This window comes from Pholcus phalangioides, unplaced genomic scaffold (assembly GCF_987345545.1).
Source record: "Pholcus phalangioides strain wild (caught in Gottingen) unplaced genomic scaffold, Ppha-v1.0 ptg000001l_1, whole genome shotgun sequence".
Lineage (NCBI taxonomy): Eukaryota > Metazoa > Arthropoda > Arachnida > Araneae > Pholcidae > Pholcus > Pholcus phalangioides.
The window spans coordinates 11085966-11106102 of NW_028301594.1; the positions used below are offsets into that span (position 1 = coordinate 11085966).

Here is a 20137-nt window from a genome sequence, read left to right on the forward strand (position 1 = left end):
TAAGTCAAGACTAACCGTATTTACAACAGTTATAAATTGAATGTTTAGGCCAGTCGTCTACAAGAAGATATTACAAGCAAAAACAAGTTGCATGTATAATAGCGTCCTTGGGAATATTGTGGCTCGCTTGTGGGTAGCTTCCAGTGGACAACCAGCCTTATAGATTATTTGGTACTTGACATTTATCTGGATGACCATTGGCATTTTTTTTCCAACTCATATTTTTTAGGGCCAGTGAGTTACGTCAATGGCAGCCTGTATCAGCAACATCGTCAGAAATATTCTATCATGGTGGTCTGGCTATAAATTCAATGTGTGGGCAGCCATGTTTGTTAACACATGGAAATTACAATGGTTTTGACCAGCAATAAAAAATTCTATGATTTTGCTGCCATCTATGGTTAGGAAATAATACTATGTTTACAGTTTTTAGTTTGCTTTCTGAATAATAGAAGAGAGCATGTGTGTGGGTACTATTTTTGTTTTTTTATTTATTAATGAAGTTCTCAAAATTCTGGATAGATGGCAGCAGTATTATCAGAAAAATAATTTTCAAAATCATGAAAAACTTTTTTAATGAAATTTTGGTATTTCCACTCCTGTGCAAAATTTTAAGGGGTAGTCAGTGTGATGGGATAACTCATAGGAAATTTCCCATGTTCATGGGAAAATGGTCCACGTTTGAAATTCCTGAGCATTTGTGGGAAATTTTACAAGTTCATCAAAGCTACAGTGCAATACTTTTCTAGTATTAAACACCTGACAACATATTTTCACTGGTAGATGGCAGCACAGAATGTGTGGAAAAATTTACTGCAGTATTTTGATTTCGACAGTTAAGAATTGTATTGTAATTTCAAGTTAAGTAAAATTGTCTGTAAATCTATCAAATTATGTATTCTTATACATTTTGTCCAATGAGTTTCATAAATACACAAAAATTCAAGCGAATTCACAGTTTTATTGAGAAAAAACGTTATATGCAAACAAACACACACACACACTAATGTAATCTCAAATAATATACACCACCAATCTCAAACAATATACAATGCTAATCTCAAGTAATACAATATTTTCATGATCACAAAGACGCTCTTAATAGAGTGAAGCTTACAAGATATTAGAACTTTAAAAAAAATGCATACAAAACCATATATTCAAGAGTGTATACAAGGCACCGAGAGCTAAATATAACTTGCTATTATTAGAGTGCAGAAATTTGATTTACATTCTACATACATGCTTAGAATATTTATCACATACATTCTATATGTATGCTTATATATCGATTGAAAAGCACAGAATCAGAAGTTCATGAGGCTTCAATTTATACCTGAAACATACAGCCACACACACACGCTTAAAATATTTTACGTAATTTATCTGCTTCATTCAGATTTTGGTCTTGTCTAAATCACTGACTACTGCTTTACAGAGAAAAGCTAAAACATTTTTCAAACCTTTAGGACAAAGTTGCTCTTAATGTTTTTACACTATAGCTACTAAATGCACATGCACCTCGCAAACATTCCAGATATTGGAGCATGTCTGAATACGTATTACCCACCTAATGCAGTTTGTTTCAGAGGTTTGCCTGTAATGTGTTCAAAGAGTCTTCCGAATTCATAACCAAGCAACTTGACAGTTTTGTTTTGTCCATTTATTCCCCCTTTGGACCATATTTGAGCTCACCTGACTTATCCAAAAGTGAGACCCACTGAATTATTTACTGAATTAATTTTGTGTACATTTATAGCGAACAAAATTCTATAAACACGATCAATCTCTGGGCCCCTAGATTAGATTTTAGTAAATTTCCCTCTTGGGGGGGGGGGGGTTCTATGCAGAACCACCCTAACATAATAGGCATTCCAGGCAAAACTATGTTCTGGGAGGGCTTCCCACACTTGGTCAGAAGAAACTGATTATGCATTTGTATATTCACTCTCAAAAATCATAGTACTAATCTCATGATTTCTGCTATCCCCAACGGACATCAGGGTCCCCATGCGTTGTTCCGGGTTCTGTGGGGGATTCTATTGGGTTCTAAAAAATAGTACCATCTTTTTCCATCATAGGCCTACTTCACTTAATAGCTTTATTTCTTCTCATCTGAACTTTTTTTTACCAGTCTCTGTGGCCCCCTTAACTACCTATCATGGCATTCCCCTTCTACTAGATTTTAATCAGTGGCCCTGTTAGAATACCTCAGGACCACAAGGTGGGGAGGGGGACATATGGGCCCAGATTGAGAACCACTGATCTACAGGCAGGGTCTGTTCTGGACATTTTTCAAGTGTAAGCGAATAATATTTTGGTGATAAAAAAATTACCCCCTTCAGTTGGTGCCTTCTGCAGCCTCGTAGTTCACAGGACTCAAGGTTCGGCCCTGTCTAGACACTTTGCAAAGTGGCCAGTTTCCAAAGTATGGGTAAATTTTTGACACATTGTGGTTCACAATCACAAAATATTGCAGCAAACGACTGCCATATGTGAGATATAAAATCGAACATTTTTTTAATAAAGGCATAATTACCTTATTCTGATTAATACTATCTACTTAGCAAACTTTATGTACAAAACTAATCAATAATTAAGTAAAGTTTGTCTGTATTTGATCATATTAACCCATTAAACAAAATTATTTTTTTTAAACAAAAAATAATGAGTGGAACCACTTCCACCATTTATTGGCAAAGAAAAAACTTAAAATTTAGAATGGCAAATTTTCTTACCAACCAGCGTTAATGGGTTAATAACATTATTCTCAGATTTTTATTTTTCAGTTGCTCAATGACTTTAGGTGTATCTCTAATTGAAACATTTCCTCAAATCTGATGGAACAAAAAGTTATGTTTATTGTGATTAATGTGTAAAAAACTTATTGCAACGACGTTGGTGAATGAAATATTCATATGCAAGGGCTGTGGAAGGGCCTCTGTGCAGATTGACATCTTGGACCCAAATCTTTCTCCAGATAATTAGGTTACCTAGGTAACCCCCTGTATAGATCTAGGTTGCCCCGTATATATTTAGGTATACAAACCTATAGATGCCAGTGCTGGAGCTTTTTCAGTCTTATTGAAATCTTCCAGTGGAAACAATTCTTCGGATTTTAATAGAAACCACAGAAAATCGTGCTTTGCTTGAATGAAAAATTCCTAAAAGTAAGATTATGATTAACTCTTTAAGTCCTTGCAATACTACCCATGGATGTTACGAGAGCCTGTATAGCTTCTGGAAGCCATCTTTTGGAACCAACCATAATGCATTCAGCGATAATGTGTTTACCTTGTCTGATGATGGAAATCAATGTTCCTGCAGAATTTCTTCAGTAGAACTAGGTGCAGATCTGGGGGGGGGGGGGGGGCAATCACCCACCCAAGAGCCAGATGATGTTGGAAAAATTTATCAGTCACTGTAAAGTATGGAACAATCCCAAGAACCTTCAAAACTGGTTGCCTCTCTGGACACATCACCTTGGATTGGTGATAAAAAAATTACCCCCTTCAGTTGGTGCCTTCTGCAGCCTCGTAGTTCACAGGACTCAAGGTTCGGCCCTGTCTAGACACTTTGCAAAGTGGCCAGTTTCCAAAGTATGGGTAAATTTTTGACACATTGTGGTTCACAATCACAAAATATTGCAGCAAACGACTGCCATATGTGAGATATAAAATCGAACATTTTTTTAATAAAGGCATAATTACCTTATTCTGATTAATACTATCTACTTAGCAAACTTTATGTACAAAACTAATCAATAATTAAGTAAAGTTTACACCCCTGGTGTATACCAAGTAAATCATAAATTGGAGTACCAACTAGGAACCAATGCGCCGTTGTAGAAGATACTGTTGTCCGTTTGATTTTCAGGTTTCAACAAACAAATTTATGTAAATGTAGTAGAATGTATAGAGAGATAACTGTTCATCATTCCCTCCACCCCTTGGAATAAATTTATGTCATTTGCATAATTTGGAGTCTATTTCTCGTAAATGACCAGAGATGTCAGTCAGGAAGTGGACATTGGTGCTTTCCACAATAGTGCACCAGTCCTTAAGAGTACTTACTTTATGGTTTACTTGTTTCCAGCGATTAAATACAATGTACAGGGACATAATTTTGCGTAATAAGATGAGGCATAAAGTGCATTATGGTTGGTGGTAGCAAAAGATGTCTTTCACAAGCTGCACATGGGCTGGCAAATATGTACTGTCGTCAAATTTTTTTTTTAAGGAGATGCCTGTCAGCGTCTCATGAAGCCTTTCAGTAGTGCTGAATGTTGAACTTTATTACAGAAGGGGCCAGTCCTGTGGCCAGAAATTTCATTCTGGGGGTGGGGGGCACTTTCATTTCAGGGGACCAAAGTGATAGAACAATAAAGTTGGCCATCTTTTCCATTTTTTTCGGTCATTTTCTCATATTTCGGGGGGTGGACAAGACTCCCAAGTACCCCCTTTGCTACGGTCTTGGAGAGAGCCCAGGGCCATAACTGGGATCTTTGCTGCCTGGGCAAACATGATATTGCTGCCCCTTCCAACTTAAAAATTTGATGATTTTATAATGGTGTTCTTTGTTCTCACCTAAAACTGCAGTAACCTAAGTTTTGCCACCTAGTACTGTTGCTCCCTCTAGTTACAACACTGGGGAATCCCTCCAACCAAAAAAAAAACCCTCAAATGTTTTTTAATTTTTAAAAACTTTTTAAATTTAAAGTTCATTTAAATACAACACCCACATAGGAACTGGAGCCTAGGGGCTCAACTCTGTGAAATAAATGGGTTTAATTCAGGGTTCGACTGCTACATGTATATAATCTCCTATATATATTACAATGTTCATCTGAACATGATGTTGCCTGAATAGTTTACTAGAAATAATAATACTATGCTTTTCTAAGCCATATAATGGGAATCCATATACATATTATATACATATCAATACACAAAAGTAGAACTTCACTATTTTTCGCTTGGCTGAGATAACTTCGAAAGACGAGAAATTTCATTGGATAAAATTTCTATGTCTTTCTGGAGATGCATATTTTTAGTCAATGTCTCTTCAAGCATTCTCTGCATCTTTCTGTTTATTTCCCGCATGTTCTCATCTCCTTTGTCCTTGATGAAGTCAACGATTCTCTTAATAGTCAGTTTGTCTTGTGCGCCCGCAGCATGGGCATTGGACCTCCCCTCCATGCAATAGAATTGGATTATGGCAGTTTTCTTTAATAAGTCGTCAACTAGAGCTTCATTGCTCATCTCCAGGTGGCTCACTTTCTCCTCCAAGACCCAGTTTCGTTGCTGTAGGTAAGTGACTTTTGCGAGAAGGTTGGTCGTTTCATTCTCCAGTGTACTCTGAGACTGGTGGCCAGGAGAATCTCTCTCGCCTGATGAGCCATCGCTGTGGGATGGGTTTTCACAATTTTCCCGATCTGCTGCTTCAGCTGAAACATAGCTCCATGAGCTGACGCTACTTGCATCACCTTTGGGCTTATCAGCAGATGATGATGATGGCAATATGTCATCAATAGAGCAGTTCTGCTCATTCATGAGTTCCTGTAACCTTTCTTGTAGCTTCTCGGCTCTTCTTCGTTCAGATACGAGTTGACGTTTTAAATCTTTGACTAAACCAGCATTTTTTTTCTCCACTATTTTTTTCTCATCGAGCAAATCTTTTATTTCTTGCTGATAGGTTCCAACTTTTTCTTCAAATTCGCATTTCTCTGCACGAGCGACTTCTATCTGAATATTGAAATCTATCTCACAGTTTCTAAGTTTCTCCTCCCATTCTTTGACAGAGTCTTCGAGAGCAGCAGTTTGTTCATCTAGCTTTTCTTGCAGAACTGCTTTTTCATCTTCTATTGCTTTCACGGCATCTTCTAATTCTTTACTGTTTGTATTATGATCATTCTTAATTTGCTCCAGTTCTTTACGGAGGTTCTTGAGATCGTTCTGAGTGTCAAGAAGCTCAATCCTGGTCTCTTTCTCCTTGTTGAAAAGCTTCTGCAATGATTCTTGCTCTTGAGATAGCTGCGTCGTTAGATTTTCGATTTCTTTGGAATGCTTACTATTTGTTTCAAGGAGATGAACATTCATTTTTTCCATTAAAACTCTGCGTTCCTCTGCTAAATTGGTTTTCTCAGCAGCAATAGCTTCCATCTCATTTTTCACCTGTTCTAAGGACAGCTTCTCTTTAAGCAAAACAGAATTTTTATCTTCCAAGGCTGCTTTGTCATTTTGGATTTGCACTACAGTCGATTCAAGATCGCTGATCATATTATTGAGATTTTGTACCTTTGACTCGTGCTCTCGCATTAACTGGGCCTTTGATTCACTTGTTGAACATTCGAAAGATGCCTTCTCTCCATCAATAAGTTCTACTGTAGCATCTGGGCTATTAAGATTAGGTGCGATATTGTCATTTGACAAGGCTTTGATTTGCGAGCTCATAATCTTTAGTTCTTCATTCAACCTGCAGATTTCAATGTTTTTCTCTTCTTCCAGAGACTTGATGGCGATTTTTGATTCAGTGAATAGTTTTTCTTTCTCCTCGTGAAGCTGCAACAAACTCTCTTGCTTTTTCTTAAGTTTGTCGTTCACTTTATCCATCTCTGACTGGAAGTGGAGCGTCTTTTCTTGCAACATTTTTTGAATTTCCAAGATCTTTGCTTTAAGCAAAGACTTCTCTTCCAAATCAGTTTCTACACTTAAATGATTCTTCATCTCTTCACCTAATTCAACCACATCTTCAGATGTTCCATTGACATCAGCCAAGCTTTTTTGGAAATCGCAAGAACACTTTTGCAGCAACTTTTTCAGGGCATTGTTCTCTGATTCGTAGCGTATAATCTCGTCATTTGTTTCTGCTTCTGATGACATGTGCTTTTCTGACTTGCATATTTCCATTTCCTTTTGAAATTTATCATTGGCCGATGTTAGAGATATTACTTCTTTCATCAGAGTCTCATTCTGTAAACGAAACTCATCCTCTTGACTCTGTAACTTGCTCTGCAATCTCTCATTTTCTTGAAGGATATGCTCAAAGTCCCTTGCATACTTACTGCGTTGAATGGTTTTCTGGGCTTTGTTCAGTTCATGTCGTAGTTCCTCACAGTTTTGGAGCAATTGCCGCATTTCATTACTGTACTTGAAGTTTCTTTCTTCCAGTACATAGTTCTTTGTTCTCAGCTCCAAAAGTTGAGTCTGTAATCGCTGGAAATCTTCTTCTGATAATGTAGTAGCCATGTCAGAATCTTTTTACTCACTCCCAGTTATGAGAAAGCTGACATTTTAAGTGATAACTTCTTGTTATGCGGAAAAACTTCCTGTGGAAAAAACAATAATCCAGTGAATATGAAAATACCTTTACAATTTTGTTTTTGCATTAAATTCTGCTGAATTCTAAATTGGCTATGCAAAATTTTACTTGGAAAATGTTAGTGTTTAAAAAAAGTTTTACAACCAACCAATACCGGGGGGAGGGGGTCTGTCCAGAGTTTTTAGGGGCTTAATTCCATGAATATGATCCATAAATTTGTGAAAAGTTATTTTGTGGGAAGCATAACAAGTGAATTAATTTTTTACAAAAGAATATGAAATTTGATATTATGATAAAATGTTACTTTTTTTTTTTTTAAATTTCTTTTTAAGGGTCAGTTTTTCAGATTCAGGATTTTGTGGAGGGCCAAGAAAATGGACCCAAACTTTGGCTGAACAGATCCCTGAATACTCAAATACAATGCTCTAAAATCTAAGCTTTTTTTTTTTTAAGTCAATGAATGCTTTTGGATGTCAGATTGTAGCATGATAATTCGAATTTTATATAGAAACTAGTCTTACACAAGAAGTCATTTTGAAAAAAATAATACTTATGATGAGAGAAAAAACACTCTTAAAAGAATTTTTTGGTATCTTAATGTGTTTTGCACCATCCAGAGCTGCCCTTAGGAAATGGGTAGTCGCACCCCGGCCTCACATTTGGGGGGGGGGGGGCTTCCCAGTACTTATGATGATGATAATTTCTTTCTTTAATTCTGAATTTTTATAGAAATTCTGGAAGTATTTCTTTCATAAATTCTGAATTTTTTATCAAAACTCTGGGATTATTTCTTTGATAAGTTCTGAATTTCTACAAATTCTGGAATTCTTTTTTCAATAAATTTGGAACTTTCATCAGTTTTAGAATTCAGAATTTTCATGAATGAATTATGAATTTAAGAATTAGAATTTTCGGTTGTGAATTTTCATTAGCTCTCAGACAATTTCTTTAATTAGGTCCTAATTTTATTTGGTTTTGGAACTATTTCCTCCATTAATTTAAAATTTTCTTCTGTTCGAAATTTTAAGGCAATATAAATGAAAAAATATATGTCAATTAAAAACAAGATGTCTGAGCTTCAACTATTAAAATATAAAAAATGAGTATTGGAGAAATTATTCACGAAGGAGACTCCGCTGCAGAATCAGAACTAGGGAAAGGCATGTGTATTTGATGCTCAGGATGCCAAATGCATTTTTTTTCATATAAAATCATATAGAGTGGGGGCACAAAAATATATGTTTGCAGGAGCGGATTCATAGAGGGGCAATCTGCCTTCCCAAGAGCTGCAAAATTGATGGGAAAATTTGTCTGTCCCTTAAAATATAGGACAATCCAATGCACCTATGCAATAAATCTCCCCTCCAGACAGACATGACTGCTCAGACATTACCCTGGATCCGCGCTTGGATGTTTTCCCAGCGTGACTAAAGGCATTTTTGTTTCAATTTGTGAGCCAAATTAAACAAGGGGCACTAAATTATTTATTGAAGGATTTCGCTAATTCAGGAATAATCTCTTTCATTAATTCGAAAATTTTCAACAAATTCTGGTGTTATTTCTTTCATTAATTATAAAATTGATTTTTTCCATTAATTTTAAAATTAATTCTTACATTAATTATGAACTTTTCATCAATTCTGTAATTCTTCCATTAATTCTGAATTTTATGTACATGGTGCTGGTATTATTTCTTTGAAATTATTTTTCTTCATGGGCAGAAATACGGGGGGCCCATACATACGCCCCCCAGCATCAAAGGCGGAAGCGACTGATCTAATGTATATGTGTACTTATGAATTGACATCATCATCGTGCCCCCCCAGACTTTCAAGTCTCTCTCTGCCTATGTTTTTCTTTCTATCAATTCTAAATTCCTATTAGTTTTGAAACTGTTTCTTTCATTAATTAAAAATTAACTTCAGCTCTGAATTTTCATAAGGGGCCGTTCAAGTATTACATCATCATCGATGGGGGGGGGGAGGGGGTTTCCAATTTGCTGACTTTTGATGACAAGGGGGGAGGGGGGTTTGGATAATGCTTACGTCGTCAACTACCCTTTACGAAAATGTGAGTTAGGATTCAGAGGGGCAGAGCTGATGACGAAATTTTGTGGACAAGTGGAGGGGGGTCAAAAATGGCTAATAATTTGCTTACGTAATACTTGAACGGCCCCTAAATTGCCATTTACGTTTTTGTTAAGTTGCATTTAATTGTGTGTGTAAATTTTTTTGTATAGGTATTTTTCAGTATTCCCCGGGGATTTTTTTAAAATTCTTTTCAGCTTAACCCTAGATAACTAAATATTCATCTCTAATAGATTACTAACTAAATTAGTAACTGATTTACTTAGTTAATTAGTACTGTTATAGTTATTTACTTTTAATTAGTACTGAATTAGTAACATTGATTTAAGTTTAGATATCTAGAGTTAAGAGTGGCGACACTTTACTTTCAAACAGATCTGTAGTGGTTCACGTTTCGTGCTTCCAGCACCCACTAGAAACGTGTATATGACTTGCATATCATACTTTGGAAACCTCTGTTACGTACCTTCTTCCAAATCAGACCATAATTAACGCAATTTTTGATTACCTTACCATCAACGGTTATTCTTTGCACTCTCCTGAATGATACATCATTAAGGATACATAAATGTCAAACACGATAAATGCAAAATTCACCAATTTTCCTGAATAAATACGAAAATTTGATTTTTTACTACTTTCCTGTGAAATCTTGATGTTAATTGACACTTTTTTGAATTTGAAGTGAAAAAGTAGTAATTTTGCTCAGCACTTGGGAGTGTGTTTGAAAGGGGACTACGGGAATCACTTCTTTGCCTTCTTTCCAACATTGTTTACATGTACAAGATTGGAGTTTCACTAGAGATGGTTTGGTTCATAGAACTCAATACTAAACGCCACATGCATCTCTAAGGAATTGGTACATGTTGGAATGTGTGTGTATGTACTATGAACCTAACATGAATTTTTTTCCCCTGTGTAATGCTTGTTATAGCGCTGCCGTCTGCCATTTTTTTTCGAGTGTAGTAATGGTGAATAGAACCCACTTAGAAATTTTTTTTTCAAAATTGTAATTTTTCACCATAAATTGCCCGATTTTTTGCCTTCATAGGGAAAGAAAGAAGAGGGAAAATTTACACATTCTTCTTCATTGGGTTTTTGCAGTTTCATGCCCTTTTCCCATAATCCTTTGCAATTTTTCCCTATTACAGAATACAAAAAAACCAAAAAAAAAAAAAAAAGCGGCTTTATCATTTTCCATGTAAACGATTCTACTGAGTCAGTTGGTATTACTGAAAAATACAGTTTATTTTTGTAATTCAATGGTTCATTTTGTTAGTACAATAAAACCTCTCTTAACAAACACCCCTTCCATTTGACCATTCCAGAAAAATCAGTAGATGGGAATACCAAAATACATACTTGCCCTTTGGGCTGCTGTATTTTAGAAATATATGACATCTTTTTTCAGCCTCCTCTCGTTGGGCATTTTGCCTTGTATTTGTACTCTTGTGACATTCTTACTTTTAATGTAGCAGTTCCAAGTCCTGTCTGTTTTCTTAAGTTTTCTTTACATCTTCATCGCTAAGAATCTGACATAACTGATGCCACCAAATTTTTACTATTGGAAATTTAAAATTTTGATGCCCAACTAAAGCTTAAGCGCTCGGATGAACTGCACCCATAGGTGGAGACAGACTTGGAAGTCTGGCGTGGGCAAGGTCATTATTTCTGGAGGGGCACGATAATGATGTCACTTCATATATGCATAATACATTAGATCAGTCAACCTCACCTTTGACGCTGGGGGAGGGGGGGGGGCAACACCCTGTATCTCCGCCCATGACTGCACCCCTTGCTTAAGCTGCCCCTGACAGGATATGCGCCTGGGGCCCACAAATTTGGAGGACAATTCAAAATGGGAGTAGAGTTTGCTTTATAAAAATCGACTTTCTCATCTTCTTTGATGTTTAGTTTTGAATTGTAAAATTGAATACCCTGGTGAACAAGCAAATGCCATACTTCAGAATTCATTTTAACAGTAATTGTGCACAATAGCAATTTCATAATACCTGTAGCTATGACTCAAAGAACACTAGTGGCCTATTTATATGTTTGTCCAGGGTACGAATGAGGAACGAGGCCCTGTGCACGCATACCACACTTTGGGAATCACTGACATGACATTGCATAGAGATGTAGAACGACTCGATTTCTCACAGTAAATAGAGTTTTTCGGTGATCTAAATTTTAACAATACATATATATTTTGCCTTTAAAAAATGTACACATATGTACTATGATAAATTTACTACCATACAGTTATAGTTGTACCATACATATAACGCATAGATGTTATACAAAAAAGAAAAACTTACCGTGATTAATTAATAATAAAATATTCGTTTAACTCGTTCTCGGACAAAATTCGATTCGAAAAATATCGACGATTTGCGTCATTAAATTTAAATACCCCTTAGCACATAAACAACATCCCTTCCCAAGTCGTAACTTGTTTCCATGTTTAGTTACAGTGACATGAAACTATGGGCTTCGCGCCCGCGTTATGACTGACTGTGTCAAATATTGGAGTTATATATTTATGAATTTAATTATTTAAAAATGATAAAAATAAGTTATGACTTACAAAAATCTTCAAACACCGGACATTTTCGATTTACCGATTTTTATTTGAATATTTAATGTTATATTATTTCAATCAGAGATGTAAAGTCCACGATTTTCTAATCACCCACACAACTGAACCTAACAGTAAACAGAGGCGTGTTGTCGTTGGCAAAGGGTATGTAATATTTATTTTGTTTCGATAATTTTGATAGTTTTACACTTTCCCCCGCTGAAATTTTAACTTTTGCTGATGTGTGTGTATGTTAGGGTATTTTCTTATGGATTCCCTAACATTTTTTTCACGTTTTGTTAGTCTTTTCTCCTCATTTCTGGTTTTTTCTTCCCTCTTGAATGGTGAGAACGTATAGCATTGTTCTCTTTTAAATCAGCACTCATCAGAGGATTCTGTGGTCAACGCCAGGGGAAGGGACCGTCTTAAGAGCATCATGGGCCCCCGGACCAAATGGTTTTTCTGAGACCCTACCTGGTAAATTCTAGAAAATTTTAACTAGATCGCATTTTCGTGAGGCCCCGGGCCTGCCCATGCGTTAAAACGGCACTGGGGGCCCCACTTATGGTCCTAGGATATGTTATGGAAGGGAGGGGGGGGGGCACAAGCGAGAGTAAGGTAGAGTGAGCCTTAGTAGGTGATTGATCTTATTAAAAAAAGGCTGAATGAATGATTGAACGCCAGGGTCTCTTCCACCGGACTTATCCCGTTTTCGAGATCTCTTCCAGCCCAGCTTCATGGCAGAGTCGATTATTGAAAAAGGCTATAAATTTTGATCGGAAATGAATTTACTGAGTAGAAAGTGTCTTATTCCTGGATATGAAGGCCACATGGAAGCCCTTCATGTTTTTAATTGGGGGCCCACAAACTTAAGAAGCTCCTGGGGGTGGGGAGAAACAAGAAAATTCAGTCAAATAAAAGATGGCCATGTGCTAAAAGTAAGTTCAGATAAGAAACATTGGGTCTGTGCCAGGGATAGACCTATATTCCCAAACGTTGTATTGCAGTGCCCTCTGGAATTTAAAAATTTATTGCTGCACTTACTTCATATCAAGACACATGTGTGGCTTCATAAATCACTGTTGACACTTTTGTTTGGAATTACAGACTTATTATATTATATTGTCGCTATGTAATTATCATGCTTGACTTGCATTGCAAGGATCCATATTCAAACCCTCTTGGTATCAGGCTGAAGTTTGTTTTACAACTTTGAAGGCCGAGATGGGATCTGGTGTGCTATTAGGAGAAAAGCCTCTTCGCAGAGAGCAGGTAGACCTTAAACGTTATATTTACATTATATGAAAATTAAGGAATTTGTGAGTTTTACCTGAAAATAAAGGAGACAGATGGCAGCACCAGTAAAGCACAAAATAAGTATAACTCTGGCAATGCATATGTTAGGGCTACCCATGCACATTACAGCATGTACCGATTCATTAGAAATTCCGCAGAGGAGAATGCAGTGTTTACAATTTGCATGTAGGGTTAAATAGTTATATCCTTATTATATTAACAACTTTATTGCCAAAAGCACCCCAACAGATTCACTGTGTATTAACGGTTACTGTTGTTCCTTATTTTACAGGACAGGCCCATTGTCCTATGTTATTTCTTAGGGCGAGTAGGCCATAAAAATTGACAGATCTCAGGTGCTGGGTTACCATGGCAACCATAAAATCAGTATCAGTGCCTAAAATTTTCTATGTAAAAATACCGGCTCTGGGGAAAAAAATACACTCTGCTTCTAAAGTATTTAATTGGCACGTAGAATTTTTTTCCAGTTTGAAGTACGTAATCCTTTTCCTCTGGGTCTGTACCTGCTATGACCAATCTCATTTCATCCCAAGGTTCTGTGGCTTATCATTCAAAGAAAACCTTTGTGAAAATAATAATGAAAGGATTTTGGGTTATTAGGCTGTTGTGGTGACAATCCATGTGAATCTGAGGACGAAGCTTCTCTACTTGATCACTTTCACCTGAAGAGCGAAAATCAGTATAAATTATAGCCCATTTACAACAGCCAATTGGCCTGAAATCTTTCCTTCATAGATCACAGTACAAATGCTTATTTTCAAAAGAGAACATTTCCACTTTTTTTTTTAAATACACTTTTCAATAGTTTCTGAATCTTCAGTATGAGCTCTGTCGCATTATGCAACAGGATTTTATTCAAACACAAATATTTTTGATAGAAATTGCAATGTAAAGTTAGTCATTTTTACCAAAAGGGAACATATTCACCTCATTCATTCACTTCAATGTTTCTCAATCAAAAGGGAACATAGCCAAGTTTCCTAATATTCATTAATATTCATTATGGAAAGCTCCACTTTAGAATGATTTCTTATGTTACTCATGAGAGTTGTTAGGGTATCTTCCTTGACTATATGAAGCATTCTGGAATCAACAGGTGGCGTAAGAATTTCAAATTTTTCTGACGACCATTTCCAATTTCATGGAAAAAGTAAAATACCCACTAATTTTCTTTCAAAACGGAGAATTTCCAAAATTTGAATGTAGATAACTTTCTTGACTGTTGATCACGAAACATAAGAGATTTAAATATTCTTATATTGCTCCCTTATGTGCTAGTTTCTACTTTTGTAAAGTAACCTATTTCAGAAGAAAAAAGGTTTTACCTATAACCTACTGTAAATTTAGTAATTGTACAAATTCGAATAGTTCCCTTACAAAAATAAGCTCCTCAAATGATGACCATGAAAACTTATGTTTCATTGGTTCATATCATTTCCCATTGATTTTAAAATTATATTCGAAATAACAAATTCAAAACATATTAGGCTATATCATATTCATTGTTAATTTCTTTTTTTCAGGAACAGAAATAGCTGTGGTGTGAAAGAATGTTTTCTGCTGAAAAGTATTGATTCTTTTCATTTTACAATGAGAATCAATGAGAAGAATCTGATCAATTTTGCCATATCAAAGACTCCAATTGACCGCCAAGGCTTTTTAAGCAAGCGTGGTGAAGTGAACAAGAGTTTTCAAAAGCGCTGGTTTGTGTTGAAAGGTAACTTACTTTTCTATTTTGAGAAAAGGGAAGATAAAGAACCAATCGGGCTGATCATATTAGAAGGATGCACCACAGAGCTCGCCGAAAATGAAGATGTTAATGCATTCAAGTTAGTATTCCACGGGTCTGGGAATCGAGCGTACGTCCTCGCAGCAACCACACAAGATGAAATGGAAACATGGATGAAAGCGATCGCCTGTGCCAGTTATGACTACATAAAACTTATGGTGCTTGAACTACAACGTCAACATGATGAAGCAGTTCTCATGCAGAAAGAAGCCAAGTCCATCATGGAGAACAAGTTACGAGCAGGGGGTCTACCGTTGAACCGCTCGGACAGTTGCCTATTCAGCCGTACAGACTCCTCTGCTAGAATTACTCGCTTCAACCCGTTTGACAAAATGCCTCTGGAGAGCGATCGACGGGACTATTTGGCAAACGCTATCCAAAAACCTGAGGCTACAGAGGCAGTTCGAATGTCTTGTGCTGTTTCCGAAGATGATTTATTGCGACACAATTCTCACGGCAGTCTCAAGGCGAACAGACAGAGATATTTATTTCTGGAAATGCACGAATATTATGGGCAAATATTCCGTAGATATTTCGAAGAGCAAAAGAAAAAACGGACGGTAGTAACACAAGAAGTAACAAAAGATCTTGAATTGATGAAATTTGATTGAATATATTGTATGACATTTTTTTGTAACTAAAATTTAATATATAGGTATACTACTTACTTTATATGCATATATATTCTTGTATGTTGGAATGAGTTTTGCATTTTGGTAAAAAGGTATGTTTTGTTATTTCAGGGTTTCTTTTTTAATGATTGCGAGAGTTGTGACTGCTTGAAATTATACATTGTATCACAAATTATCCTTTACCATAAAAATGTTTTGTAATCTGTTATTTTTTTTAAAACCTAATCATTTATTCAGTTGTTGATTTATTTAGTGAAAATTTATGAAAAACGTTATGTTACTTAAGTTTTTATTTTCATACTCCTTAATGCGAAATGAATTTTCATTAGATGTTTTGTAGAATTTTTGCATAGTTATTTGACATTCAAATGTACAATCAAACCTTTATTTAACTATTTCCTTGATTTTAACAGTATAATTGTGTGTAGGAAAAGACACTCAATATTATTGCCAAGGGTGAATTCAGAAAGAACAATCAACTGTGGTCTCTGTCAGACAGGCTTTCCTTGGGCTGAGAAAAACTATTGTTCTTGTTATTGTCTCCACCTGTTAGCTGAAGTTGTGAGAAGGTTTGTATCGCTACTTCAGTGTGTTATAAGAAAAGTAAGGTCATGTCTCTTGTGTTATATTAGTTTACTCCAAATTTGCAGGAGAGCCAGGATTTGATTCATGGCAGACACCATTCAGCTTTTCTTTTTGAGTTAACCTTGGCAATAATATCCAGAGTATCTTTTGATGTATTGTGGTTTGAGAGAAACTGTCACTCTCTAAATATAATTAAATGGTCCAGACAGGGCCTCGTCAAAATCTATACTGTTAGTTCCTTTTTTTGGGGCAGATTTGGAAAAATTTCAGCAATTTGACATTTTTAATGTTGTGTTAAATTGTTAGTTTTCTAGTACCACTACAGTCAACCATCGGTTTATGAACTTAATTTGTTCCTGAACCGAATTGTTTGTAAACCAAAATAACTTTCCTCATAGGAACCAATGTAAAATAAATTTTGTTCCTGGGACCCCGAAGATTTCTAATGTCAATTATTACAACAATGCCTCATGATCAAGTGCATAAAACCAATTACAATCATTAAACTAACACTGAAAACACATCTTTCTAGAGAGAGACGACCCCAACCTTACTAGATAATGGCTTACATGCTATACTAGGACAGAACCAGACCCATATCTTAGTCTCAATAACTTCATCTAGTGTCAAAGCCCTTGAAATTTCTGCCTCCAAATCGAATTCATTAGTTCTGTAAGCCACTTGTTGTCAAGATTTATCAATAAGCTCTATGAGCAATGTAGTACATTAACTGATGTTTTCAGGACTTACGAAATGTTTGTTCCGCATTCAAAATTATTTGATGTAAATTTTCTCAAAGTCTGAAATGACCTTCTGATCCATAGTCTGGATATGAGGAGTCACATTTGGAGGAAAGGAAAAGATTACCATTTGGCCATAGACTTCGTAATCTCACTATTATTCCTTTCAACTTAGTATAATTTTTTTCTGGTTTGTGTATTCGTAAATCGAGGAAAGTTCGTAAACCAAATTAATTTTCGTTGTTCGCAAACCAAGGGTTGACTGTATGTTTTTCATTTTTTTAAAATGCTATTTCAGGTCTACATCTACTTACTCTCAGTGCTTGACTTCAACATGAGGGAGAATTATGGTACTATGGATTAATTAAGGCACTGAGAGATCTCCCATGCCAGAGACAAAAATGTTTGATTGGTCAGTAAACATTTGAATCATAAAGATCCCAATGATTAAAAGGCGGTTAGTGATTCAACAGTTACAAATTTATCGTTGGCTAGATTTTCAGTGGGTTTGTTCTGCTAATGTGATCTGGTCTCTCCACACAGAGCAGGCAGTACATTCATCTTCAAGAGTGAGCCTTCACCACCCATGGAAGTTTAAGGCACTGTGGCATTCTCGGAACAAGTTTGTGCAACACTGTGTATTCAGTACTTCATTTCAGTGCACATAATAATACAGTTGAATCTCATTTTAACAAATACTGTTATAGCAAAAATCTCGTAGCGAAAACATTTCTAATCCTTAAATAAGTGTACATAGGGAAAAGGGATTGTGAATTCTGATATTATGAAATGAAAAATCCGTTATAACTAATTTAAAAAAAAAAACTAATAAATTCTGAAAATCAACAAAAGAGTACAGAAAGTTTAAAAATGATCCCGTAAAATCAATTTCAGATAATTAATTTGCTGAATTGTTGAGGAAGAACTTTTAACCAATACAGTGCTTGAAAAACAAAATTGTGAGTCAGAGCTAAGCTTAGGGATGTTTCCTAGTTCTTGTTTCCAAATGAATGGCCTCAAAAGGGCAACAGTTTTTGATTAAAGAGAAACTTAAGATCATTTCTGAAATTGATGCTAGATTAAATAAAAATAATGGGGCATTAAATCATGGCATATCTCCACCTACTCTTTCAATATTTTTGAAAAATCAAGAATCCCATAGAAAAACTTTAGGCTTTTAAATTTTCAAGATGTGGATGTAGCTGTCTTCACCGGACATTCGTTCAAGACATTCATTCCCAAAATGTACCAGTTACCATCCCATTCATATGAGAAAAAATGAATTTTAATGTGAAAATTTTGGATGTAATCTTTTGATTATTTGTTTCAAGCATTGCACGCATTTGAGCACGTGCATACTTTAATTCTTTAACGCCCAGATAGAAAACCTGGGAGGATCGTGAAAATACCAAGTTTTTTGTGTTCGAAGTGGACTCGTCCACATTTCGGCCACTTTCCCTCTCCCCACCCTTTCTCCACGAGTTTCTATTCATGCCACCCTTTGCATTGACGTTCACCCTTTCATTTCAATTTTTTTCGGGAGATAATTTGTCTACTGAAAACACCCCTTTCCTCACAGTATTCTCTTTGTAAAATGCATTGAGTACCCTTAGTCCATTCTCAAGGAACATTCTAGTACATCAGCTTTTAAAATCCCATTGATAGGGCGTTGCAGTTGTCTTTTCCGTTCCCGTCTCTGACAAGAGCTTTCATCTTCTTCCCCGTTGGTGACAAAAGCCCACCAAAACATATCCCCTAGCTGGGCCGACTTGAGGCGGTTATGGACATTAACCTACTCAGCCGACTTCGGGCGATCTGGGCATTATAGAGTTAAAGGAATTTGGAGGTTACCTCAACCTTTTTTTTCCCCCCACAATACTTGCCTCAAATATTTTAAATAAAACATCCAAAAAAAGGTCAATGCCTAATTGGAGTTGCTTTGAGTTATTTTTGAAATTTAGCTTTTCATGGGGGGCTCTAGTGGGGACACTTGAAGAATGCAACATACCAACGAAATTCTACCACGATTGCAGACCTGGTGCTGATTGTCTGTAATGAATACGAAACCAGTCCAATAAAGATTTTATAGAATGCTGTAGCTAATTTTCTACTTTGATTGACATGTGATTGCAGTAGACAGGGGACATTTCGAGAATATTGTGAATGTGATTTTCATGAATAATTTCCACACTATTCAATAATTGACAGACTGGATGCGGTGTCATCTGTTAGTGAAAATTTGTACTATCCAGAAGAAAGAGAAAAACTCCTGACTGCATATTTATATTCTGCGAGAATGACTTCAATATTTACCATCCCATTTTGAGAAACCCTGAATTTTTACACCACATGTATGTATACAGTGATTTCATGTGAAGTGTAGGAAGTACTTTACTGTGTGCTGCTGTAAATGTGCACAACTTAAGAGAGCATTGACCTATGAAATTATATAAATCAACAAAGTTTAATTTTAACGGGACAAAAAAAGACCTGAGACTGGACAAAATCTGACTTACACTCAGAGCTGCAAATAATATGGTTCAAATATTTTGATTAAAAGGACAAATTAGACAATATCTTCGATTACTGCTATCCACTGAAAATTTCCACCCTATTTGCAGATGAAACGTATTTCTTTTTAAGATGTAATTTAAAAGTCAGATAAACAAAGTGAATCTTTGTGTCATCAAAATGAGTCCAAAAATAATGACATAGGAATAATTAAAAAATGTTTTTTTATTAAAAACAAACTGTCAAAAAATTATGTGTATTATCATCACATCAAATTACATCAAAAAATATCCTCCATTTGTGAAGTATATAAATTGTGAGAAAAAACAAAAGTTTTGAGTTCATGAAAGTATATTGCATTTTCGAAAAGGATTCATTTTGCTGCCGGATACACAACCAAAATGTGGAAAATTTTTGATTGTATTGGCTATAGCATAGTTTACCCTAAAAATAGAACATTAAAAAAAATCGAGTGAGAAAGGAATATTATGTAAATAAATAGAAATGTGCACATACAATACGAGATCATTTTAAAAGTTTCAGGATGTGAAAAGAAATTGAAATTTCTAATAATACAA

The 20137-nt window shown here is 35.7% G+C and overlaps 3 protein-coding genes across 5 annotated transcripts in view; 1 reads left to right on the top strand and 2 right to left on the bottom strand.

Moving 5' to 3' along the window:
* Nucleotides 1-941: 941 nt before the first annotated feature.
* On the bottom strand, nt 942-11882 carry LOC149089867 (GRIP1-associated protein 1-like). Its single transcript, XM_089253090.1, has 2 exons — nt 11726-11882; nt 942-7327 (listed from the first exon to the last, which is right to left on the bottom strand). The coding sequence occupies exon 2, from the start codon at nt 7245-7247 to the stop codon at nt 4965-4967; it is 2283 nt and encodes a 760-aa protein (XP_089109216.1). The 5' UTR covers nt 7248-7327; nt 11726-11882; the 3' UTR covers nt 942-4964.
* A 225-nt stretch (nt 11883-12107) lies between these two features.
* LOC149089868 (ras-specific guanine nucleotide-releasing factor 2-like) lies at nt 12108-16534 on the top strand. Its single transcript, XM_089253277.1, has 2 exons — nt 12108-12150; nt 14826-16534. Exon 2 carries the CDS (start codon nt 14893-14895, stop codon nt 15700-15702), a length of 810 nt encoding a protein of 269 aa, XP_089109403.1. The 5' UTR covers nt 12108-12150; nt 14826-14892; the 3' UTR covers nt 15703-16534.
* Nucleotides 16535-19769: 3235 nt separating this feature from the next.
* LOC149089869 (neprilysin-3-like) overlaps nt 19770-20137 on the bottom strand; it is a 36832-nt gene continuing 36464 nt past the window's right edge. For all 3 annotated transcript variants that reach the window (XM_089253268.1, XM_089253276.1, XM_089253275.1), the window contains one exon: nt 19770-20003. In XM_089253268.1, the coding sequence (XP_089109394.1) occupies nt 19901-20003 (103 nt within the window). In that variant the 3' untranslated portion in view covers nt 19770-19900. The remainder of the gene's footprint in view (nt 20004-20137) is intronic.